Raw genomic sequence first — 26,666 nt, 5'->3', positions numbered from 1 at the left:
CCCTAAATGCCCTTGAACTGATTGATTTGCTAGGCCATTTCAGACAAAAGTTAAGAGTCAACCACATTGCTGGTGTGGCACAGAATCAAATGCAGGCCAGACCAGGTAAGGACGGCAGATTTCCTTCCCTAAAGGACATTTGTGAACCAGATGGATTTTTACAACAATCGACAATGGTTTCTTGGTCACCATTAGACTGGAGTTTAATTCCAGATTTATTAATTGAATTCATATTTCATCATCTGCCATGGTGGAATTCGAACCCATGACCCTGGAACATTAGCCTGGGGCTCTGGGTTACTAGTCTACTGGCACTACCACTACACCACTGCCTCCCCTCCATCTGCATCTAAGTCATTAATATCGGTCAGGGTTGTCCAACATACAGTCCACGGGCCAGGATCTGGACCGCCAAAGGTTTCCATCCAACCCGCGGATGTAAACTGTACTGGGGCTATTCTTCATCCTCACCAGGTCTGTGGTGAGAGATGAGAAACCTTCCTTTGTCTTATTCTTGCAGACCGGCTTTTAAAAAATGTAGAAGTCAGTTTCAAAGCTGACAGCGGGAACAGTCATTTCCCAACTGTGGAGAGAGTTGGGTTTTTTAAAAGCTCGCCTGTAAATCCCAACTCAGTCCGAAGTTGGGAAATGGCTGTTCCCACTGTCAGCTTTGAAACTGACTTCCAACTTTAAAACAAAAATTGATCAACAATCTGCTGAGCGTTCCTGGTCTCTGCAACTGTCAGAGAGAGTCGGCTGGGACAGAGTGAGGGGTGGGGGGTGGGGGGGGGGCAGAGAGAGAGGGACAGAGAGAGAGGGAACAGAAAGAGAAGAAACAGAGAGAGAAAGAGAGGGGATCAGAGAGAGGGGGCAGAAAGAGAGATAGAAGTGGGGATGGAGAGAGAGGGGCGGCAGAGAGAGAGGGAACAGAAAGAGAAGAAACAGAGAGAGAAAGAGAGGGGATCAGAGAGAGGGGGCAGAAAGAGAGATAGAAGTGGGGATGGAGAGAGAGGGGCGGCAGAGAGAGAGAGAGGGGGGACAGAGAGAGACAAGGGACAGGGAGAGGGGGAACAGAAAGAGAAGAAACAGAGAGAGAGAGGGGATCAGAGAGAGGGGGCAGAAAGAGAGATAGAAGGGGGATGAAGAGAAAGGGGCGGCAGAGAGAGAGAGAAAGAGAGGGGGGACAGAGAGAGAGGGAACAGAAAGAGAAGAAACAGAGAAAGAGAGGGGATCAGAGAGCGGGGGAAGAAAGGGAGATAGAAGGGGGATGGAGAGAGGGGGCGGCAGAGAGAGAGAGAGATGGGGGACAGAGAGAGACAAGGGACAGAGAGAGGGGGAACAGAAAGAGAAGAAACAGAGAGAGCGAGGGGATCAGAGAGAGGGGGCAGAAAGAGAGATAGAAGGGGGATGGAGAGAAAGGGGCGGCAGAGAGAGAGAGAAAGAGAGGGGGGACAGAGAGAGGGGGAACAGAAAGAGAAGAAACAGAGAGAGAAAGAGAGGGGATCAGAGAGCGGGGGCAGAAAGGGAGAAAGAAGGGGGATGGAGAGAGAGGGGGGACAGAGAGAGAGATGGAGAGTGATCAAGATCACTCCTAACAGAATGACATCTATCCAGAATACTCTGCAGGCAAACATTGACTACTTTGTGCAAGCAAAAAATGACAGGTATCTCACTAAATCAGTGTCCAACATAGTGAAGAGAAAGTAAATCAATAAATTAGTCTTCTCATTAAAAGCTTCTTCACAAAAACATACATTTGTTGCTGTTTTGATGAATAGTAAGATAATTTTTAATGCCTTTGACTTTCCGAAATTGTCTCACCGGCCTCCTATGTAAGACAAAAATTGTAATGTGCCCCCCCCACCCCATGCAAAAAGGTTGGATAACCCTGATATATTATAAATAGTTGAGGCCCCAGCACTGATACCTGTGGCATTCCGCTAGTTAGGTGCCAACCTGAAACTGACCCATTTATCCTGATTCTCTGTTTCCTGTTAGCCAATCTCCATCCATGCTAAAATATCACCCCTTGCATCATGAGCTCTTATCTTGTGTAGTAACCTTTTAGGTGGAACCTTATCAAATGCTTTTTGAAATCCAAATTCACTACATCTACTGGTTCCCTTTTATTCACCCTGCTTGTTACAGATCTCTTTTATAGATCAAAGATCTCTAATAAATCTGTCAAACACGATTTCCCTTTCATAAAACTATGTTGGCTCTGCCTGATTGTATTATGATTTTCTAAATGTCCTAAAATGTCCTCATGGATTCCTGCATTTTCCCAATGACAAATGTTAGGGGAACTGGCCTATAGTTTCCTGTTTTCTGTCTCCCTTCTCTCTTAAATAGAGGCATTACACTTGCAGTTTTCCAATCTGCTAGGATCTTTCCAGAACCTAGGGAATTTTGGAAGATTACAGACAATGCATCCATTATGCCTGCAGCTATTTCTTTTAAGAGTCTAGGATGCAGGCCATCAGGTCCAGGGGACTTTCGTCCCATTAGATTTCTACTACTTTTTCTCTAGTGATAGTGATTGTTTTAAGTTCCTCCCTCCCTTCTGCCCCTTGATTTTAGTTTAGTTTAGTTTAGTTTAGAGATACAGCACTGAAACAGGCCCTTCGGCCCACCGAGTCTGTGCCGACCATCAACCACCCATTTATACTAATCCTACACTAATCCCATATTCCTACCACATCCCCACCTGTCCCTATATTTCCCTACCACCTACCTATACTAGGGGCAATTTATAATGGCCAATTAACCTATCAACCTGCAAGTCTTTGGCATGTGGGAGGAAACCGGAGCACCCGGAGGAAACCCACGCAGACACAGGGAGAACTTGCAAACTCCACACAGGCAGTACCCAGAATTGAACCCGGGTCCCTGGAGCTGTGAGGCTGCAGTGCTAACCACTGCGCCACTGTGCCGCCCATTCTACTATTCTTGGAATGCTTTTAGGGTCTTCTACCATGAAGCCAGATACAAAATATTTGTTAAAGTCTCTGCCATTTCCTTGTTTCCAATTATTAATTCCCCAGTCTCATCGTCGACCAGACCAATGTTTACTTTAGCTACACTCTTCCTTTTTATATATTTGCAAAAGGTCTTACTGTCAGTTTAAAAAAAATTTCTTTCTAGTTTACTCTCATAGTCTGAATTCTCACTTTTGCTTTTTAGTCATCATTTGTTGGTTTCTAATATTTTCCCAATAATCTTTGTAGCATTGTATGCCTTTTCTTTCAATTTGATATCATCCTTAACCACCTTAGATAGCTGTAGTTGGTGCACCGTTCTCCTACAGTCTTTCTTTCTCAATAAAATATATCTTTGTTGAGATTTATGAAATATCTCCTTAAATGTCTGTTAATGCTTATTTACTGTCTTACCTGTTAACTTACTTTCCCAGTCCAATTTAGTCAACTCTGTCTTCATACCTTTGTAATTGCTTTTATTTAAGTTTAAGATACTCGTTTCAGACCCAAGTTTCTTCAAACTTAATGTGAAATTCTCTCACGTCAGGATCACTTTTCCTGAGGATCTCTTACTATGAGATCATTAATTAATCCTATCTCATTACACATTACCAGGTCTAAAATATCTGTGCCTTGGTTGATTCCAGAATATGTTGTTTGGAGAAACTGATACTAATACACTCTATTAACTCACCCTCAAAGCCAATTTGATTTGTCCAATCTATATGAAGGTTAGGATCACAAACGATTATTGCAGTACCTTTTTTACAAGGCCCATTATTTCTTGATTTCTACTCTGTCCTACATTGTAGCTACTATTAGGGGGCCTATAAACTACTCTCACCAGTGAATTTGCTATTTCTTATCTCCACCCAAACTGATTCTATGGCCGGGATTTTACGATAGGCGGACGGGAGTCGGCCTGCTTCCGCCTCACCTGGGGATCCGTTCCGTATTTTACAGGTCCCCAGGCTGGACTTCCATCCACTTGAGGGAGGAAGTCCGGCCTCATTGAGCTGCCGGCCAATCAGTGGGCCGGCAGCTCTTAGTCCCAGCAGCGCCACTGGGAGCCACTGCTGGGACTGCAGCCCTGCTGAAGACAGAAGATGAAATGGAGCCAGCAGGCAAGGCAAGCTTCGCCTCACCGGGGGTAACCAGTTGGGCTCCGACAAGGTAGGGGTGGTCGGTTGGGGGGGAAGTGGGGACGTGTTGGGCGCTGCGGGTAGTTGGGCTGGCGGAGACGGCACTCCATCGGGCACCCTGTGCGTGGAGGAGAGCAAAGGTCCTTAAGTGTCCGTTAAGTGGCCACTTAAGGACCTTAATTGACCTGGGACGGGCGGGCCCTTTCTAGCCCCCTACGTAAAGTGGTGACAGAGGCGGGATTGGTTCGGGAAGGCCTCCCGGAGCCTATCACTCTATTTTACGCCACCCAACCGCCACTGTCCCGCTTGCTGGGGTGGCATAAAATTCCCGCCTATATCTTGATCTTCCGAGCCAACATAATTTATCGTTACTGTACTAATCTCATCCTTTATTAACAGAGTTACCCCACCTTCTATTCCTTTAGAACCATAGAAAAATTATGGCACAGAAAGAGGCCATTCAGCCCGTCGTGTCTGTGCCAGCCAAACAAACTAGTCGCCCAATCTAATCCTACCTTCCAGCACCTGGTCCATAGCCTTGCAGGTTACAGCACTGCAGGCGCATGTCCAGGTACCTTTTAAATGAATTGAGGGTTTCTGCCTCCACCACCATTCCTGGCAGTGAATTCCAGACACCCACCACCCTCTGGGTGTAAAAGTTTTTCCTCATGTCCCCCCTAATCCTTCTACCAATCACCTTAAATCTATGCTCCCTGGTGATTGACCTCTCCGCTAGGGAAACAGGTCCTTCATGTCTACTCTATCTAGGCCCCTCATAATTTTGTACACCTCAATTAAGTCACCCCTCAGCCTCCTCTGTTCTAGGGAAAACAACCCTCGCCTATCCAATCTTTCCTCAAAGCTGCAACTTTCAAGCCAACTTTCTTCCTATCCTTTTGAAATGTCAGATATCCTTGACTATTCAGCTCCCAGTCTTGGTCACCTTGCAATCAAGTTTCTGTAATGGCTATCATATCATACCCATTTATTTTTATTTGTGCCATCAATTAACCTATCTTGTTATAAATGTTGCATGCATTCAGATAAAGAGCCTTTAATTCTATCTTTTTATCATTTATCCCTGCTCTGAGCCCATTTGCCTTATGTTTGCTTGCTCTGTCTATTCCCGTCCCGCTATAGTTATCATTACTTATATCGCTACCCTGCAGTATTACCTTGTCCTTTCTCTTAAACTTTCCAAATTTCCCCTCACCTGAACCCTCCCCCTAACTATTTAGTCTAAAGCCCTCTTTACAAGCCTAGTTATTTGATTCACCAGGACACTGGTTCCAGCTCGGTTCATGTGAAGCTGTCCCAACGGAACAAGGGAGACAAAATCCCATTTTCACACTGAAGACACCTTCCATTGCACTAAATGGGATAGATTCAGAACAGGCCTGGCAGCTCAAAACTGCTTCAGGTGCTAAAGGAATCAGGATCAGCAGAATTACTTGCTTCCTCCAGGGGCAATGTTGTTATCTCTTAAGAAACCATATCACAACAATGGCTGTTAATTTCACTTACTCCACACGTGGCACTGTAACCTCCTTCAGCCAGTTACAACAAATAGTCACAAAACATATCATTTCATCAAACTTCAGCAACACCGAGTGAGAATATCTAGCAATTGTTAAAACTGTTCCCTCTCTGCAATATAGAGTGCCTCTGGGTAAACAACCCTACATAAAATTAACCACATCCAAAGCACTGCTGCCCTGATCCTAACTTGCACCAAATTCTGTTCACCTATCACACCTGTGTTCACTGTTCTACATTTGGCTCCCAATCTCGCAATGCTTCAATTTTAAAATTCTCATATTTGTGTTCAAATCTCTCCATTGTCTTACCCCTCCCTAAATCTGTAACCTCCCCCCCAGTCCTACAAACCACTCAGATCCCTGCACTCCTCCGGTGCTGACCTCCTGAGCATCCCCAATTTTAATTGCTGCACCATTGGTGGCCATGCCTTCAGTTGCTTAGGTCCTAGTAAATAGAACACAAACAGTTAGCATGTAGGTACAGCAAACAATCCAGAAAGCAAATGTAATGTTGGCCTTTATTGCAAGGGGATTGGAGTACAAGGATAAAGAAGTCTTGCTACAATTGTACAGGGCTTTGGTAAGACCACACCCGGAATACTGGGCTGAATTTTATAAGGCCACCGCCGAAATAATGTGGGCCGCACGCCAATGAACCGCTGCAAGCCAAGCGCAGTGGCTCATTTAAATAACTGGGCCACCACCCACTCTTCCCCCCCCCCCCCCACCACTGATCATGTGAAGGGGGCAGGCTGTCTGTCCCTGGCAACGGCATCAGCTGCCTGTGCGCAGGGAGTGACAACATTTTTAAAGGGCTGTCAGCCCTACTGGGAAATTTAAATACTTAAAGAAAAATGGAATTGAAATAAATAAAAACATCTCTTTTGCCCCTCTCCCAACCCCCCAAAAACAATTAAATTAATTATTTACCCTTCCCCCACCCACAAAACACTTAACACTACCATCCAACCTTCCCCCGCCCTAACTGCACAAGCTTTCAACTTCAACCTTTCTCACTGTTCCCTACACCCATGACTCTAATTTTACCCTGTCCCCCCACCCTCCTCATTGATAAACTTACTTCCCCCACCTCCCCACAAGTGTTCTGCCTCGTTTCCCTGGACAGGGATCCGAAGGCACGGCAGTGCCGGCCACCAGGCTGACGATCACAGCGGGAGATCAAGAGGAGACGTAAAATTCATTAATCCAATTATTTAAATTTATTTAAATATTTAAATTGCGGTCCTGTCACTGAGTGGTGGCGGGGGGGCGGTGGCGAGGGGGGGCGCCACGAGGCCTCACCACCACTGGTAATAACTGGCCGGGCCCAGCCAGCGTCGAGGTCCGTGGCGGGCCTCATCCGGGACCATCTTCAGGCACCCCCCCACCCCCCCACCCACCTGACCCCCACCCCAGATCCCGACTCCGAGGGCTCCTTAAAATCCAGCCCACTGTGTGCAATTTGGTTTCTATATTTAACTCCATGCTTAACAAAGGATATATTGCATTGGAGGCAACATAGCGAAGGTTCACTAGATTGGACCCTGGGTTGAGAGGATGGTCCTATGATAAGAGCCTGAGTAAATGGGTCTATATTTTCTGGAATTTAGAAGAATGAGAGGTGAGCTCATTGACACATTTAAGATTCTGAAGGGCTTGACAAGGTAGACACTGGGAGGCAATTTCCTCTGACTGGGCACAGTTTCAGGATAAGGGGGTGATCATTTAGGACTGAGACGAGGAGAAATTTCTTACCTCAAAGGGTTGTGAATCATTGGAATTCTCTACCCCAGAGGGTTGTGGATGCTGCATCATTGAATATATTTAAAGCTGGGATAGATAGATGTTTGGTCTTTCAGGAAATCAAGGGATGTAGGGAGTGGGTGGGAAAGTGAAGCCCAAGATCAGCCATGATCATATTGAATGGCAGAACAGCCTCGACGGGCTGCTCCTATTTCTTATGTTCTTATGTAATTCTTACCATTGTGTGGCATACCACTTTGGAGTCGGGACCTTTCACCAGTGTGCACACTGAGGAAAACCAGCATGGCTTCCACATTACTTACAAGTCTCTTTAAATGGTGATGTCACTTCAATAACTTCTTGAATCTGCAGGGCTTCAACAGGGCTTTTGCCTGTGTCCCACAGTTTAGCCCAGGGACTACTGTGGAAGAAATAAATCGGCCTCACTATAGTGCTGTGTGCCAGGAGATGCTTGAGTCTGAGGGAAAAAAGAGAGCAATGACAATCATCATATTTAAGTAAGCACCAAATCCTACATAAATTAGAGATTTAATACACAAGTTCAGAATCAAGGGTTTTGATAGAGTAAATAAGGAGAAACTGTTTCCAGTGGCAGGACGATCAGTGGCAAGAGGACACAGATTTAAAATAATTTACAAATGAACCAGGGAAGCTCAACACTATCCAGCACAACTCAAGAAACTCGACACCATCCAGGACAAAGAAGCCCACTTGATTGGCACCCCATCTACAAACATTCACTCCCTCCACCACCGACGCACAGTGGCAGCAGTGTGTACCATCTACAAGATGCACTGCAGCAACGCACCAAGGCTCCTTCGACAGCACCTTCCAAACCCGTGACCTCTACCAACTAGAAGGACAAGGGCAGCACAGCTCCAGCGACCCGGGTTCAATTCTGGGTACTGCCTGTGTGGAGTTTGCAAGTTCTCCCTGTGTCTGCGTGGGTTTCCTCCGGGTACTCTGGTTTCCTCCCACATGCCAAAGACTTGCAGGTTGATAGGTAAATTGGCCATTATAAATTGTCCCTAGTATAGGTAGGTGATAGGGAAGTATAGGGATAGGTGGGGATGTGGTAGGAATATAGGATTACTGTAGGATTAGTATAAATGGGTGGTTGATGTTCGGCACAGATCTGGTGGGCCGAAGGGCCTGTTTCAGTGCTGTATCTCTAAATCAAATGCATGGGAACATCACCACCTGCAAGTTCCCCTCCAACACACCACCCTGACTTGGAACTATAGCGCCGTTCCTTCACTGTCGCTGGGTCAAAATCCCGGAACTCCCTTCCTAACAGCACTGTGGGTGTATCTACCCCACATGGACTACAGCGGTTCAAGAAGGCAACTCACCACCACCTTCTCAAGGGCAATTAGGGATGGGCAATAAATGCTGGCCTGGCCAGCGACGCCCACATCCCATGAATGAATGAAAAAAGGGGAGTGATAAAGAACATTTTTTTTACGCAGCGAGTTGCTATTATCTGGAATGCACTGCCTGAAAGGGTGGAAATGTCATTCAATAGTAACTTTCAAAAGAGATTTGGATAAATATTTTAAAAAATATAAAATTGCAGGGGTATGGGGAATGAGTAAGGGAGTAGAACTAACTGGATAGCTCTTTCAGAGAGCCAGCATACACACAATAGGTCGAATGACCTCCCACTATGCTGTAAGATTCCCCAATGCTTTGAATAGCTGAGCCAGACAGATTAGGAAGACCACACATCAGATTCCAGACCTGTGCTGAGTTATCTAATCTAGGTGGAACACTCATTTATACAGTGTTGCCTTCAGGCTTGATTTTTCCAACTCCCCCCTCACTGGCCTCCTAACCTCCATGGTCCATGACCTCCAACTCATCCAAAGCTCTGCTCTTGCAACCTATCCCACAGAGTTTCCCTCACCAATCCGACCTCCAATGGTTCCACATCCCTCAGAGCACTGACTTCAAAATTTTCCTCCAAATCCCTCCATGGCCTTGCTGCATCAAACCGCTCTAACCGCCTCCAATGCTAAACCCTCTGCTCTCCCAACCATGCCCTCTGATAGGTCCACCTCCCTCCACTCCACCATAGGTGGCACAACGAGCTCACTCTGCACTCTGGAACTCTTTCCTAAAAGTCCTCAACAGTCTAACTACCTCTTCGGCCACCTCATCCAGTTCCAGTCCCATTGCTGCAGAGGTCAAGTATTGAACCATGAAGTGCCTTGGCCACCGGCACATGCTATGTTAAAGGTGTTATATAAATGTATATTTAATGATAGTGATTGTGGGCTGATGCCCACAAGCTTTGCTCTCGCTGAAATCCCAATCTCAGTCTGTGAGATGACGCTGGGCAAAGGCCAGAACTTTACCAAAGGGAGATAAAAGATATCGTATGGAATTACTCCAGGTTGCTTTGGGGCATCTTCAAAGCGCTCAGCCTCAGGAGGGAATAGCCTGCATCCAGTCATTTTGAAGATAACCATCAGCTCCAAGTCCCCCTCCAAGCCACACACCATACTGACTTGGAAATATATTGACTATTCCTTCATTGTTGCTGGGTCAAAATATTGGAACTGCCTCCTGTCACATGTACAAGATGTGCAACGATGAAAAATTATGGCGGCACAGTGGCGCAGTGGTTAGCACTGCAGCCTCACAGCTCCAGGGACCCGGGTTCGATTCCGGGTACTGCCTGTGTGGAGTTTGCAAGTTCTCCCTGTGTCTGCGTGGGTTTTCTCCGGGTGCTCCGGTTTCCTCCCACAAGCCAAAAGACTTGCAGGTTGGTAGGTAAATTGACCATTATAAATTGTCACTAGTATAGGTAGGTGGTAGGGAAATATAGGGACAGGTGGGGATGTTTGGTAGGAATATGGGATTAGTGTAGGATTAGTATAAATGGGTGGTTGATGGTCGGCACAGACTCGGTGGGCCGAAGGGCCTGTTTCTGTGCTGTATCTCTAATCTAATCTAATCTCGTTATGAAAATTGACTTTGTCTTTTAAAAAAGAGGACCTTTCTTTTAAAAATGGCCACTGAAGGTTAAAAAACTTGGCCCTTGTATATTCAAACTGTCTGACAGGGACAAAGGAAAATCTTCAAAGCTATTGCACCCATCCTACACCCATCCTGAAATATTCCCGAATTGAATGGGTTCTTCTAAAACAAAGAAGGTGTGCAGTGGAAACATCATAACGGGATTATTTTCATCTTGGGCCATTGTGTGACCACCATGGGGGAGAGACCAAAGTGTCTTCTACTAGAAGAGGATGTGACAAACCTTTTCCTTAAAAGGGCAGCCCTCAAAGAGAAAGAGACACCCAGAAAGAAGCATCACCATACAGCTTTTCAGCTAAGGGGCCGAGAAAATCCAACCAGCCAGAAGGGATGCACCCTGCTGTAGAATTCTATATCTATACTGTTACAATCGACCTCTCCAGTCAAAGCCCCCAATCAAAATATACGATTCTGATTGTGGTGGGAGAAACGCACTGTTAATTCAATCCCATTGCTCCACAGATTGCCTAACATATCATTTAAAACTTTCCGAGCTAAAGAAAGACCTAGCCAAATTGTACCATCTATTAACCTCCGAATGAGGCTAACCAAACCAGCTATCTTTAAATCAACAAATTAACTCTTTAATTAGAAGAACTAAATTCTTAATCACTATGAAGATATAAACAACATTTAAAATAGAAAAAATTAGAGTCCTTGCAAATTTACAGTCCAATGTTGCTTGAAGTCCTCACAGAACGTTGCTTGAAGTCTTCACAGCCATCCGATGCGAAAAAAAGGTTCTTCCACAGTAGAACAGTCCATAGTCTAACTCCAGCAGTAGGTGATGCTTTCCTTCTCCAGCGAATTTCAACAATTAACAACTTGCAAACACTTTCAATAGAATCAATCTGACTTTAGAGTTTTTGAGGTATAAAAGATTGTCACAGTCTAACTTCCCTTCCTTCAGTTTAAATTACCACAGATCTCAGTTTTGGTTTGACTTTTTTAGAATTTTGAGAGATAATAATTAAACAGACTAAAATCCCGTTCCTTCAATTTAAATGTATGAGAGCTCTTTTTGCAGGTGCTAACACCACAGCTGTCTGTCTGTGTGTCCTCTGTGTCTGTGTTCTGTTAGAACAAACTGTCTTCAACTAAAAAGCCAGTTCAAAATTGAATTGTAACAAATCTATCACTTAATACTCATTCCCAGTGGCTGTATCTATGGTAATAAGAATGCACCCTTTGAATTGCAGTCTCCAAATGGCTGTTTCTAAGGCAACAAAAATGCACCTTTCTATAACTCCTGAGGCTTGCTGGTTCTTAAAGCAATACTGATACCTTGCAAACCTTAAAGGCAAACCGTATATTCCCGGAAAAAAAACTACAGGACCATGACAATACTTACACAGCAGTGAATTAGAAGTGATCCATTGTCTTCAACTGAACCTTCAACCAAGAGAGAAATCTACAAACACCTCAGGCCTGCAACTGAGAACTTGACTTCCGAGAGAATTCAACAGGGTTTCTGTGACCCCCTGAAACCTACCCTCACTTAACGTTGCTTACCCCTTTTCCGCTCAATCTGTCTCTTCGTGTGTGTGCGTGCGTGTGAACGAATGCGGTTTTGACAATTTCAGTTTAAGGCATATTGATCAATAAATAATTGATTTTCTGTTTTAAACCTAAAAGAAAGCATGCCGCTGGTCTGTTTATTTGACAAATAAAACACAAAGGGGTTAAATTCCAATTACAAAACACTTGCCGCAGTCAGGTGGGAGCTGAAGAGTGGGAATCACCCAAACCCCTCACCATGTGGCCATAACATTCGCTAGCAGCACTGTGGATGTACCACATGGACTGTAGCAGTTTGAGAAGGTGGCTCACTACCATCTTCTCAAGGGCAATTAGGGATGGGCAACAAATGGCTAGCCTGTATTATAAGACTCCCATAACCTGTGAACGCGGGACTGACCTCGGCGCAGGCACTGCGGTTATGAAGCTATACACGATGCAGGACTTGGAGATGTAGCCCCGGATCTGGGAGGAAACAGCGATTAAGTGCGACGGCAAACAGCAGAGAAACATCACATCCACTGAGGTGGCCAGTCGTTTGTTGTCATAGAAGCACTTGACTCCCAAGTCTGTCAGGTCACCTGAAATAGAAAGGAGTTGGCATGGCATTCACAAGATGGGCTTTGTATGAAGAAGGCTGTTCAGCGCATTGGATCTCATCGATCCAGAATCCTAACCCTACCTACTCCCCATCTAACTGTTTCTTGAATTAATTCAGTATCCTGGTCTCACTCACCCTTCCTCACCACACTTCCAGTAGCTGATTTCTCTCTCTAGGTAAAGAAGTAGTCCCTGATGTTTGTCTTCATCTTTCCCCACAAACCCCTGAATGCAGGCTCTTTAGCTCTGATCCCCTGGCCTATCTGAAAGTCTTACTTTTGATTCTCTTTATCCCCTTGGGTATTTTATGAAACTGTAAACCATCACCATGAGGTAATTTCAGCAAGAGTGGGAAGCTGTACAGTCTTCCTATCAAGAGAATGCAGTCTGACCTCTTTTTGCCCCAACTCCATTTTCAATACAGCAAGGGGGTTTATGAAACTTGTGTGCCCCCATTCTAACATTCTAAGACAGAAGACCCGATTTTAACTGAGGATGCGAATTGCATAGGCAGAAATCCTTTTCCTACATCTTTCTCAGCAGCAAGCGGCTCTTGCAGAACAAGGCACCTCAGAGGAAGACTTGCAAGAATAGAGAGATTATTTCCTCTGATGGAGGAATCCTGACCAAGGGGACACAATCTTAAATCTAAAATTAAAGTTAGGCCATTTAGGAGCTTTTGGTCAACTGATCTAATGTCTCCTTTTGTAGCTCGGTGTCATATTTTGTTTTATAATGTTTCTGTGAAGCACCTTGGGATGTTTTATTATGTTAAAAGTGCGATACACTTGTTGTTGTTAATCCAGCTCCCTCACACTGTCACTCAGTAAACCCCAGCCCCTACCCACCCAGCACCTTGAGTTACTGACTGTTTTTCTCCTGATGTTAATCTAGCTGCCTCTCACTGTCACTCAGTAACCCCTCTCTCCCAGCATCCTGTGTTACTGACTGTATTTCTACTGATGTTAATCCAGCTCTCAAACACTGTCATTCAGTAAATCCCCCCACACCCAGCGCCCTGTGTTATAGAGTCATAGAGACATTTATGGCACAGAAGGAGGGCATTCAGCCAATCGAGTCCATGCCGGCGCTCCATGAGCTCAGTCCCACTCCCTACTCGATTCCTGTAGCCCTGCAAATTTATTTCCTTCAAGTGTCATCCAATTTCCTTTTGAAGTCATTGATTGCCTCCACTTCCACCACCATCCAGCTCCCTCACATGGTCACTCAGTAACTCCTCATATTCACGAAATCCGTTCCACCTTGTTGATGATTCTCTCCATCGGTTGAATACGTTGATTCGTGAAGCTCCTCGCTCATTTTCATCTTCATTCTAAGTTATTCCAACACCACTCTTGCAGAACCTGTTTTACCCAGTTTATTCCTTCCCATCTCCAGCACTTGACACTTAGAACTTAATTTCATCCACCACTCCCTCAGTTCAGCTCTCCCTCAGTACTGTCCTCCAACAATGTAACACTCCCTCAGTACTGCCCCTTCGACAATGCAGCACTCCCTCAGTAATGCCAGTTCCAAATTATGTTCCAAGTTTAGAAATATCACTGATACTTTGTAGTTATAATAAGTAGTTTAACTAGTTAAGCTATAACCTTAATAAAATATTTATATCTCCCCAGTACCAGTTTAAACTACTGCCCCAGCTTTGAAAGGAAAAAAACCTTAAAACTTACCAACGAAACATCTACCTATCCACCTAATTAATGCATCTGGGCTTCAGCTCTCAGGGCTCACTGTCTCTGGCTCCCTCTCATAGAGTTATTGAGTTATTTACATCACAGAAGGAAGCCATTCGGCCCATTGAGTCCATGCCAGCTCTCCATGGAGCTATGCAATCAGTCCCACTACCTTGCTCGATCCCCGTAGCCCTGCAAGTTTATTTCCTTCAAGTGCCCATCCAATTCCTTCTAAAGTCATTGATTGTCTCTGCTTCTACCACCCTTGTGGACAGCGAGTTCCAGGTGATTACCATCTGCTGCGTTAAAACGTTCTTCCTCATATTCCCCCTGCAGCTCTTGTGTCCCCTAGTCCTTGTACCGTTACTTTTTCCTTGTCCAACTTATCTAAGCTTGTCATAATCTTGTACATCTCTATTAAATCTCCCTTCAATCTCCTTTGCTCTAAGAAGAACAATCCCACCTTTTCCAACCTAACCTTGTAAAATCCCCCATCTCTGGAACCATTCTGGTAAATCTCGTCTGCAACCTGTCAAAGACCCTCACATCCTTCCTAAAATGTAGTGACCAGAACTGGATGCAATACTCTAGTTGGGGCCTAACCAGAGTTTTATAAAGGTTCAGCATAACTTCCCTGCTTCTACAGTCAATGTCTCCATTTATGAAGCCCAAGATCCCATATGCTTTACTAACCACTCTCTTGACATGTCTTGCCAGCTTCAAAGATTGATGCATATGCCCTCCCAGGTGCCTCTATTCCTGCACACTCTTTCAAACTGTGTCATTAAGTATATATTACCTCTCCCTATTCCTTCTGCCAAAATGCAGCACCTCATAAATTCCATCTGCCACCTCTCTGTCTATTCTGCTGACCTATCTATGTCCTGTTGCAGGCGGTTCATATCATCTTCATTGTTTGCCACACCTCCAAGTTTAGTCTCAGCAGCAAATTTTGAGATTCTACTCTGTATTCCAAGATCGAAGTCATTTATATATAGCAAAAAAGCACTCATCTATTATCCTGAACTCCTACTGTCTGTGGCGTGACCACCTCCTGAAACGTATGATCCAGGAAACTCTCCTGCTCCCCGACACTCCACAGTGATTCCATCTGCCCCTCAAACTTGGAAATCTTGAGCTCAAGCTGAAGCAGCCTGAGACACTTCCTACATACGTGGTCGCCCAAGACACATTAAGTGTCCTGAAGTCCCCTCATGGCGCAGGAGATTCCCTCAGGGTGCAGGGGTTCCCTCATGCTGCAGGAGTTCCTACATGACTTAGGAGATTCCCACATGGCAGAGGAAGTTCCTACATGGCGTAGGAGATTCCCTCATGGTGCAGGAGTTCCCTCCTGGCGCAGGAAGTTCCCTCATGGTGCAGGAGTTCCCTCCTGGCGCAGGAAGTTCCCTCATGGCGCAGGAGTTCCCTCAGGGAGCAGGAGTTCCCTCATGGCGCAGGAAGTTCCCTCTTGGCGCAGGAAGTTCCCACATGGTGCAGGAGTTCCCTCAGGGAGCAGGAGTTCCCTCATGGCGCAGGAGTTCCCTCATGGTGCAGGAAGTTCCCTCATGGCGCAGGAAGTTCCCTCAGGGAGCAGGAGTTCCCTCATGGCGCAGGAGTTCCCTCATGGCGCAGGGAGTTCCCTCATGGCGCAGGAGTTCCCTCATGGCGCAGGAAGTTCCCTCATGGCGCAGGAAGTTCCCTCATGGCGCAGGAAGTTCCCTCATGGCGCAGGAGTTCCCTCGTGGTGCAGGAGTTCCCTCATCGTGCAGGAGGTTCCCTCATGGCGCAGGAGGTTCCTACATGGTGCAGGAAGTTCCCTCATGGCGCAGGAAGTTCCCTCGTGGTGTAGGAGTTCCCTCGTGGTGCAGGAAGCTCCCTCGTGGTGTAGGAGTTCCCTCGTGGTGTAGGAGTTCCCTCGTGGTGTAGGAGTTCCGGCGTGGTGCAGGAGGTTCCCTCATGGCGCAGGAGGTTCCTACATGGCGGAGGATCACTGCTTATTCTGTAAAAGTCCAGAACAGCATCTCACTGCACTGAATTCCCACACTTAATAATTTCCCCGAATGAAGCACTCTGTTTCGCAGCATTCAGTCAAACAGAACTTCAGTGGTAACTGGTCTCTCAGTCAGAAGGCTATGGGTTCAACTCCCAGTCCAGGGACTTGAGCACAGAATCCAATCTGACACTCCCAATGCAGTACTGAGAGAATGCTGGACTGTTGGAGGTGCCATCTTTCGAACGAAATGTTAAACCAGTCGAGCAGAACTTTCTGCTAAATACTTCTTTTTTTTCTTCTTCTTCTTCTTTGGCCTCCTTGTCTCGACAGACACTGGTTAAGCGCCTGGAGGTGGTCAGTGGTTTGTGACGCAGCGCCGGGAGTGGCGATGAAGGCCAATTCTAGAGCGACAGACTCTTCCACAGATGCTGCAGATAAAATTGGTTGTCGGGGCTGTTACACAGTTGGTTCTCTCCTTGCAATTCTGTCTTTTTCCTGCCAACAGCTAAGTCTCTTCGACTCGCCACACTTTAGCCCCGCCTTTATGGCTGTCTGCCAGCTCGGGTGATCACCGGCAACTGACTCCCACGACTTGTACTAAATGTCACAGGACGTCATGGCGCGTTTGCAGACGTCTTTAAAGCGGAGACATGGACGGCCAGTGGGTCTGATACCAGTGACAAGCTCGCTGTACAATGTGTCCTTGGGGATCCTACCATCTTCCATGTGGCTCACATAGTCAACCCATCTCAAGTGCCGCCGGCTCAGTAGGGTGTATATGCTGGGGATGTTGGCCACCTCGAGGACTTTTGTGTTGGAGATACGGTCCTGCACCTGATGCCAAGGATTCTCCGGAGGCAGCGAAGATGGAATGAATTGAGACGACACTCTTGACTGACATATATTGTCCAGGCCGCGCTGCCGTAGAGCAAGGTACTGAGGACACAGGCTTGATACACTCGGGCTTTTGTGTTCCGTGTCAGTGCGCCATTTCACACACTGTCTTGGCCAGTCTGGACATAGCAGCGGACGCCTTTCCCATGCACTTGTTGATTTCTGCATCGAGAGACAAGTTACTGGTGATAGTTGAGCCGAGGTAGGTGAACTCTTGAACCACTTCCAGAGCGTGGTCATCGATATTGGTGGATGGAGCATTTCTGATGTCCAGTCCCATGATGTTCCTTTTCTTGAGGCTAATAGTTAAGCCAAATTCGTTGCAGGCAGCCGTAATCCTGTCGATGAGACTTTGCAGACACTCTTCTGTGTGGGATGTTAATGCAGCATCATCAGCAAAGAGGAGTTCCCTGATGAGGACCTTCCATACTTTGATCTTCGCTCTTAGACGGGCAAGGTTGAACAACCTGCCATCTGATCTTGTGTGGAGAAAAATTCCTTCTTCTGAAGACTTGAACGCATGTGAGAGCAGCAGTGAGAAGAAGATCCCAAACAGTGTAGGTGTGAGAACACAGCCCTGTTTCACGCCACTCAGGATAGGAAAGGGGTCTGATGAGGCGCCGCTATGCTGAATTGTGCCTTTCATATTGTCATGGAATGAGGTGATGATACTTTGTAGCTTTGGTGGACATCCGATCTTTTCTCGTAGTCTGAAGAGACCACATCTGCTGACAAGGTCAAAGGCTTTGGTGAGATCTATGAAAGCAACGTAGAGGGGCATCTGTTGTTTGTGGCATTTCTCCTGTAGCTGGCGAAGGGAGAACAGCATGTCAATGGTGGATCTCTCTGCTTGAAAGCCACACTCTGCCTCAGGGTAGACAAGCTCAGCCAGCTTCTGGAGCCTGTTTAAAACGACTCGAGTGAAGACTTTCCCCACTATGCTGAGCAGGGAGATTCCACGGTAGTTGTTGCAGTCACCGCGGTCACCCTTGTTCTTATAGAGGGTGATGATATTGGCATCGCGCATGGCCTGTGGTACTGCCCCCTCATCCCAGCACAGGCAAAGCAGTTCGTGCAGAGCTGAAAGTATAGCAGGCTTGGCACTCTTGATTATTTCAGGGGTAATACCATCCTTCCCAGGGGCTTTTCCACTGGCTAGAGAATCAATGGCATCACTGAGTTCCGATTTTGTTGGCTGTTTGTCCAGCTCATCCATGACTGGCAGAGACTGGGCTGCATTGAGGGCGGTCTCAGTGACAACATTTTCCATGGAGTACAGTTCTAGGTAGTGCTCCACCCAGCGGTCCATTTGCTTGCGTTGGTCAGTGATCGTTTCCCCTGATTTAGACTTGAGGGGGGGCGATCTACTTGATGGTTGACCCAAAAGCTCTCTTAATGCCATCATACATTCCTCTGATGTTTCCAGTGTCAGAGACCAGCTGAATACGACTGCATAGGTGTTGCCAGTAGTCGTTTGTGCAGCGTCTGGCTGTTCTTTGTGCAGCACTTCTGGCTACTTTAAATAGTACGGATGTTAACTCGCTGGGGGCTTTCTTGTAGTTCAACAGTGCAATGCGCTTAGCAGTTATGACAGGTTCCAGGTCTTCAAAGTAAGATTGAAACCAGTCTGCATTCTGTTTCTCACGTTTGCCATTGGTGGTCATTGCTAAGTCATAGTTGGTGTCTCTGATGTGGGCCCACTTGGCCTCTGCATCTCCTGTAGGAGTGATTTGAAGGGCTTTTTCAAGTGAATTTAGAAACTTATGTAACAGCCGTGGATAAGAAATTCTGTTAGTGTTGATGCGCAGGTGGCCATTCTGCTTGGAGTGATGCAGCTTCTTTGGTTTGAGTCTAACCTTGCTGCACACCAGGGAGTGGTCAGTGTCGCAGTCCGCACTGTGGAAGCTGCGTGTGATTTGAATGCTGTTTAAGGAGGCTCGCCTTGTGACGGTGAGGTCCAGCTGGAGCCAACGACGTGATCTTGGGTGCCTCCAAGAAACCTGGTGACAGGGTTTAGTATGAAAGAACGAGTTGGTGATGCAGAGGTTGTGATAGGTACACAACTCCAGCAGTCTCTGTCCATTCTCATTCATCCTTCCAATGCCATTGTGCCCAAGGCAGGAGGGCCATGAGTCATGGCCGGCCCCGACCCTGGCGTTAAAGCCCCCCAGCAGGAACAAATGATCGGTATTGCGAATGCGACTAATGATATTACGGAGTTCCTCGTAGAACTGGTCTTTAACTTCAGGTGAGGAGCACAGTGTTGGAGCATTGATGCTGAGTCGGATGGACAGTATGCGTTCCAAGCCATTTGAAGGTGGCTCTATCATGCTGAGCAAGGAGTTTCTGATGGCGAAGCCCATGCCATGCTGTCTTGGTTCTTCAGGATCCCTACCCTGCCAGAAGAAGGTGGATTCTTGCCCTCTTAGAGATCCGCTCGCAGGGAGGCGTGTCTCCTGAAGTGCTGCAATGTCCACATTGAGTCTACTGAGCTTGTTGTTAATGATGGCGGTCTTCCGAGAATCGTTGATTTGTGTAAGGTCTTCCGACATAGTTCTGACGTTCCAGCTGGCAAAACGAAGGGCTGGTACCTTCCTTCCTTTTTGTCGTGCTGTTTGGTGCGGTGTTACAGTCCACTTGTCGGGCAATAACCCTGAGCCCCGAGCACCCACTGAAGCAGGTGGACTGTGGCGGGACAGAACCTTACTGACCGGGGGCTGCCTGGTTTGAGGCAGGCGGTAGCTGTCCAGTGAGATGCAATGACCTCTCCCACTGACAAAGGCAACCTGTGGCGCCCAATCTCTACGCCAATTGAGCTGACTTATAACCCGTAACTGCTGCCTTCCATGTTGTTTTGGTCGCTGTGAGGCGACTATGGGGTGACCTCTCCATGGCGCATGCCTGGGCGGATGTGTGGAGGTTATGAGTTGCCCAAGCATCAAAACCCCCCTCTCGGCCTTACTTGTGGGGTCCAAAGGAGTGCAGAGCACAATGTTTGGCACCGGTATGGCTGCAGGAACTGCCGGAAACATGCCAAAGGTGACACATGACCGCCTTCAGGGTTCCGCTTCGGATTTTCTGTTAGGGTTTACTCCTTTAGCCTTGGACTCTCCCGAGACGCCCACAAGGCAGTGGGGTTGTTAGCTCCTATCCCTGAGCAGGGGCCCTAACAAGTAAGCTGTGTGATTTCATGGAGGGACAGGGAAGGGGGGAGGGGGTGCAGGGGGAAGGGGGTGCGGTGGATACCGGGGGGAGGAGTTGCGGGTAAGGGGGGGAAGGGGGTGCAAGGGGGGAGGGCGTGTTGGCGGGAGGGGGTGCGAGGGGGAGCTAGGAAGTGGGGTACAGGGGGGTAGGGGAGGGGTTGCAGGGGAAGGGGGTGCGAGGTGGAGATGGTGTGAGGGGGAGGGGGTGCAGGCGAAGGGGTGGGGGAAGGGGGTGGGGGGAACGGGGTGCGAGGGTGTGAGTTGGGAGAGGGGTGCGGGGGGGAGGGGTTGGGGGGAAGTGGGTGCGGGGGGAAGGGGGTGCGGGAGTGAGTTGGGAAGGGGGTGCGGGGGGGAAGGGGGTGTGGGGGGATGTGGTGGGGGAAGGGGGTGCTAGGGGACTGGCCAGGGACGTGAAAGGCGGCCCGAGTGCCCATGAGGCGGTCGTCGAGGCTCAGGGCCTCAATCCGGCCTCGGTCGTCTTTCCGCCTTCACTGCTGGGAGCCGGGATAGAAGCTCATGAGCTGGATGGCGACCAAGAGCGCAGCATCAGCCTGGAGGATGGTGATATCGAGGAGGCCGTGCAGGATGTGGGCTGGCACGCTCGCCAGGGTCGTGACCCCCGCCGGACGCCTCCCCCCTTCCCCCTCTGCACCACCCTTCCCCCTAGCTAAATACTTAATGACTGTTTACTTATTCAGAAATCCTGCTCTACTCTCCTAAAGTAGTCAGGAAACCTGGAGAGCTGCTATGCAGGCTTCTACTTTCTTTTAGCTCTTGCTTCAATCTAAAATACAATTAGAATTTTACTCGTTAAAAAAAACATACTGTGTTTTTCTGGTCTCCGAGTGGAGATGGTGATGTTTACTGGAGTCACATCTTCCAGCGCAAGCAAGGACAACACCAACTGCTTCCCGAGATGGCCACAGCCCAGCACCCCGATTCTCAGGCAGCCTTTATTGAATTTCATTATCCGGTATTTAGCCAGCCAGGAGTTGGGAAAGTTGGCTCCATCCAGTATCTTGCATCTGTAGGATTTAGAATTCTCAGTTAGCTAGCTTTGAGCATTGCATTACGTAGAAGTACATAGATTTTATAACACAGAAACAGGCCATTCAACCCAAACGATCTATGCTGGTGTTTATGCTGCACACGAACCTACCCCTATTTCTCTCTAGCAGCATATCCTCGATTCCTTTATCCCTCATGGACTTACTTAGCTTCCCCTTAAATGCATTTATGCTACACAGTGTCTCCAGACAATGCAGCCAAGCACCGAACTGCGTACATGCAGGGAACGTATTCATCCTTACGCACACGCAAAATGCACCTGTGCTTTGATAGCTTGCCAGTGCTAATGCACGCATGTGCGTCATCATGCAAAGGGACGTCAGCGTCCAGTGCGGGTTTTGGAAAGCGGCCTCAATCACTGCTTCGCCACTCACTCCCTCAATCCGAGCCTCAATCACCGCTCCTCTTCGCCGCTACCTCCTCCAATCAGAGCCTCAATCACTGCTTCTCTTCCCCGCTCCCTCCTCCAATCAGAGCCTCAATCAGCGCTCCTCTTCGCCGCTACCTCCTCCAATCAGAGCCTCAATCACTGCTTCTCTTCCCCGCTCCCTCCTCCAATCAGAGCCTCAATCACTGCTTCTCTTCCCCGCTCCCTCCTCCAATCAGAGCCTCAATCACTGCTTCTCTTCCCCGCTCCATCCTGCATTCAGAGTCTCAATCACCACTTCTCTTCCCAGCTCCCTCCTCCAATCAGAGCCTCAATCACCACTTCTCTTCCCAGCTCCCTCCAATCAGAGCCTCAATTGCCACTTCTCTTCCCAGCTCCCTCCAATCAGAGCCTCAATTGCCACTTCTCTTCCCAGCTCCCTCCAATCAGAGCCTCAATTGCCACTTCTCTTCCCAGCTCCCTCCTCCAATCAGAGCCTCAATCACCGCTTCTCTTCCCCGCTCCCTCCTCCAATCAGAGCCTCAATCGCCACCTCTTCCCAGCTCCCTCCAATCAGAGCCTCAATCACCACTTCTCTTCCCAGCTCCCTCCTCCAATCAGAGCCTCAATCAATGCTTCTCTTCCCCGCTCCCTCCTCCAATCACCCCCTCAATCACCGCTTCTCTTCCCTGCTCCCTCCTCCAATCAGAGCCTCAATCAATGCTTCTCTTCCCCGCTCCCTCCCACAATCATCCCCTCAATCACCGCTTCTCTTCCCCGCTCCCTCCTCCAATCAGAGCCTCAATCACCACTTCTCTTCCCCGCTCCCTCCCACTATCACCCTCTCAATCACCACTTCTCTTCCCCGCTCCCTCCCACAATCATCCCCTCAATCACCGCTTCTCTTCCCCGCTCCCTCCTCCAATCAGAGCCTCAATCACCACTTCTCTTCCCCGCTCCCTCCCACTATCACCCTCTCAATCACCACTTCTCTTCCCCGCTCCCTCCCACAATCATCCCCTCAATCACCACTTCTCTTCCCCGCTCCCTCCTCCAATCAGAGCCTCAATTACCGCTTCTCTTCCCCGCTCCCTCCTCCAATCAGAGCCTCAATCAGGGTAGGCGGTGGCGTAGTGGTATTATCACTGGACTAGTAACCCAGAGACCCAGGGTATTCCTCTGGGGACATGGGTTCGAATCCCACCACAGCAGAACGTGGAATTTGAACTTAATAAAAATCTGGAATTAAAAACTAGCCTAATGATGGCCATGAAACCATTGTCGATTGTTGTAAAAACTCATCTGGTTCACTAATGTCCTCAGGGAAGGAAATCTGCTGTCCGTACCTGGTCTGGCCTACATGTGACTCCAGACCCACAGCAATGTGGTTAACTCTTACATGCCCTCTGAAATGGCCTAGCAAGCCACTCAGTTGTATCTAACCGCTACGAAGTCGATAAAAAGGAATGAAACCGGACGGACCACCCGGCATCGACCTAGGCACCGGAAACGACAATGGCAAACACAGCCCTGTCGACCCTGCAAAGTCCTTCTTACTAACATCTGGGGGCTTGTGCCAAAGTTGTGAGAGCTGTCCCACAGACTAGTCAAGCAACAACCTGACATAGTCATACTCACGGAATCAAACCTAACAGACGATGTCCCAGACACTGCCATCACCATCCCCGGGTACGTCCTGTCCCACCGGCAAGACAGACCCAGCAGAGGTGGTGGCACAGTGGTATACAGTAGGGAGGGAGTTGCCCTGGGAGTCCTCAACATCGACTCCGGACCTCATGAAGTCTCATGGCATCAGGTTAAATATGAGCAAGGTAACCTCCTACTGATTACCACCTACCGCCCTCCCTCAGCTGATGACTCAGTACTCCTCCATGTTGAACACTACTTGGAGGAAGCACTGAGGGTGGCAAGGGCACAAAATGTACTCTGGGTGGGGGACTTCAATGTCCATCACCATGAGTGGCTCGGTAGCACCACTACTGACCGAGCTGGCCGAGTCCTAAAGGACATAGCTGCTAGACTGGGCTGCGGCAGGTGGTGGGGGAACCAACACGAGGGAAGAACATACTCGACCTCGTCCTCACCAATCTGCCTGCCGCAGATGCATCTGTCCATGACAGTATTGGTAGGAGTGACCACCGCAAAGTCCTTGTGGAGACGAAGTCCCGCCTTCACAATGAGGATACCGTCCATCGTGTTGTGTGGCACTATCACCGTGCTGAATGGGATAGATTTCGAACGGATCTAGCAATGCAAAACTGGGCATCCATGAGGCGCTGTGGGCCATCAGCAGCAGCAGAATTGTACTCAACCACAATCTGTAACCTCATGGCCCGGCATATCCTCTACTCTACCATTACCATCAAGCCAGGAGACCAACCCTAGTTCAATGAAGAGTGCAGGAGGGCATGCCAGGAGCAGCACCAGGCATACCTCAAAATGAGGTGTCAACCTGGTGAAGCTACAACCCAGGACTACTTGCATGCCAAACTGCGTAAGCAGCATGCGATAGACAGAGCTAAGCGATCCCATAACCAACGGATCAGATCTAAGCTCTGCAGTCCTGCCACATCCAGCCATGAATGGTGGTGGACAATTAAACAACTAACTGGAGGAGGTGGCTCCACAAATATCCCCATCCTCAATGATGGGGGAGCCCAGCACATCAGTGCGAAAGATAAGGCTGAAGCATTTGCAACAATCTTCAGCCAGAAGTGCCGAGTTGATGATCATAATAAGATCATAAGAAGTAGGAGCAGGAGTAGGCCGTCCAGCCCCTCGAGCCTGCTCCGCCATTCAATAAGATCATGGCTGATCTTTTCGTGGACTCAGATCCACTTACCCGCGTTCTCACCGTATCCCTCAATTCCTTTATTATTCAAAAAGATATCTACCTTAGCTTTAAAAACGTTTACTGAAGAAGCGTCAACTACTTCACTGGGCAAGGAATTCCATAGATTAACAACCCTCTGGGTGAAGAAGTTCCTTCTTAATTCAGTCCTAAATCTGCTCCCTCTAATCTTGAGGCTATGCCCTCTTGTCCTAGCTTCACCTGCACACAAAAAGCAGGACAAATCCAACCCGGCCAACTAACGCCCCATTAGCCTACTCTCAATCATCAGTGAAGTGATGGAAAGTGGCATCAACAGTGCCATCAAGCGGCACTTGCTTAGCAACAACCTGCTCAGTGATGCTCAGTTTGGGTTCCGCCAGGGCCACTCAGCTCCTGACCTCATTACATCCTTGGTCCAAACATGGATAAAAGAGCTGAACTCCAGAGGTGAGGTGAGAGTGACTGCCCTTGACATCAAGGCAGCATTTGACCGAGTATGGCATCAAGGAGCCCTAGCAAAACTGAGGTCAATAGGAATCAGGGGGAAAACCCTCCGCTGGCTGGAGTCATACCTAGCGCAAAGGAAGATGGTTGTGGTTTTTTTTAGATTAGATTAGAGATACAGCACTGAAACAGGCCCTTCGGCCCACCGAGTCTGTGCCGAACATCAACCACCCATTTATACTAATCCTACACTAATCCCATATTCCTACCAAACGTCCCCACCTGTCCCTATATTTCCCTACCACCTACCTATACTAGTGACAATTTATAATGGCCAATTTACCTATCAACCTGCAAGTCTTTTGGCTTGTGGGAGGAAACCGGAGCACCCGGAGAAAACCCACGCAGACACAGGGAGAACTTGCAAACTCCACACAGGCAGTACCCGGAATCAAACCCGGGTCCCTGGAGCTGTGAGGCTGCGGTGCTAACCACTGCGCCACTGTGCCGCCCTTGTTGGAGGTCAATCATCTGAGCTCCAGGACATCACTGCAGGAGTACCTCAGGGTAGTGTCCTAGGCCCAACCATCTTCAGCTGCTTCATCAATGACCTTCCTTCAATCATAAGGTCAGAAGTGGGGATGTTTGCTGATGATTGCACAATGTTCAGCACCATTCGTGACTCCTCAGATACTGAAGCAGTCTGTGTAGAAATGCAGCAAGACCGCGACAATATCCAGGCTTGGGCTGAGAAGTGGCAAGTAACATTCGCGCCACACAAGTGCCAGGCAATGACCATCTCCAACAAGAGAGAATCTAACCATCTCCCCTTGACATTCAACAGCATTACCATCGCTGAATCCCCCACTATCAACATCCTAGGGGCTACCATTGACCGAAAATTGAACTGGAGTAGCCATATAAATACCGTGGCTACAAGAGCAGGTCAGAGGCTAGGAATCCTGAGGCGAGTAACTCACCTCCTAACTCCCCAAAGCCTGTCCACCATCTACAAGGCACAAGTCAGGAGTGTGATGGAATACTCTCCACTTGCCTGGATGGGTGCAGCTCCAACAACACTCAAGAAGCTCGACACCATCCAGGACAAAGCGGCCCGCTTGATTGGCACCCCATCTACAAACATTCATTCCCTCCACCACCGACGCACAGTGGCAGCAGTGTGTACCATCTACAAGATGCACTGCAGCAATGCACCAAGGCTCCTTCGACAGCACCTTCCAAACCCGTGACCTCTACCAACTAGAAGGACAAGGGCAGCAAATACGTGGGAACACCACCACCTGCAAGTTCCCCTCCAAGTCACACACCACCCTGACTTGGAACTATATCGCCGTTCCTTCACTGTCGCTGGGTCAAAATCCTGGAACTCCCTTCCTAACAGCTCTGTGGGTGTACCTACCACACATGGACTGCAGTGGTTCAAGAAGGCAGCTCACCACCACCTTCTCAAGGGCAATTAGGGATGGGCAATAAATGCTGGCCTGGCCAGCGACGCCCACATCCCATGAATGAATTTTTAAAAAATCCTACAATCAGAGCCTCAATC

General features: G+C 48.2%; 1 protein-coding gene across 1 annotated transcript in view; it reads right to left on the bottom strand.

The window, feature by feature from the left end:
• noxred1 (NADP-dependent oxidoreductase domain containing 1) overlaps positions 1 to 26,666 on the bottom strand; it is a 63,848-nt gene that overhangs the window by 15,293 nt on the left and 21,889 nt on the right. Inside the window, exons 2-4 of the mRNA XM_068038235.1 lie at positions 21,192 to 21,391; positions 12,383 to 12,563; positions 7,725 to 7,879 (exon numbers count right to left, since the gene is read on the bottom strand). Coding sequence (XP_067894336.1) covers positions 7,725 to 7,879; positions 12,383 to 12,563; positions 21,192 to 21,391 — 536 coding nt within the window. The remainder of the gene's footprint in view (positions 1 to 7,724; positions 7,880 to 12,382; positions 12,564 to 21,191; positions 21,392 to 26,666) is intronic.

The sequence above is a fragment of the Heterodontus francisci genome, chromosome 9 (genome assembly GCF_036365525.1).
Source record: "Heterodontus francisci isolate sHetFra1 chromosome 9, sHetFra1.hap1, whole genome shotgun sequence".
NCBI lineage: Eukaryota > Metazoa > Chordata > Chondrichthyes > Heterodontiformes > Heterodontidae > Heterodontus > Heterodontus francisci.
This window is presented reverse-complemented; position numbering and strand designations above follow the sequence as displayed.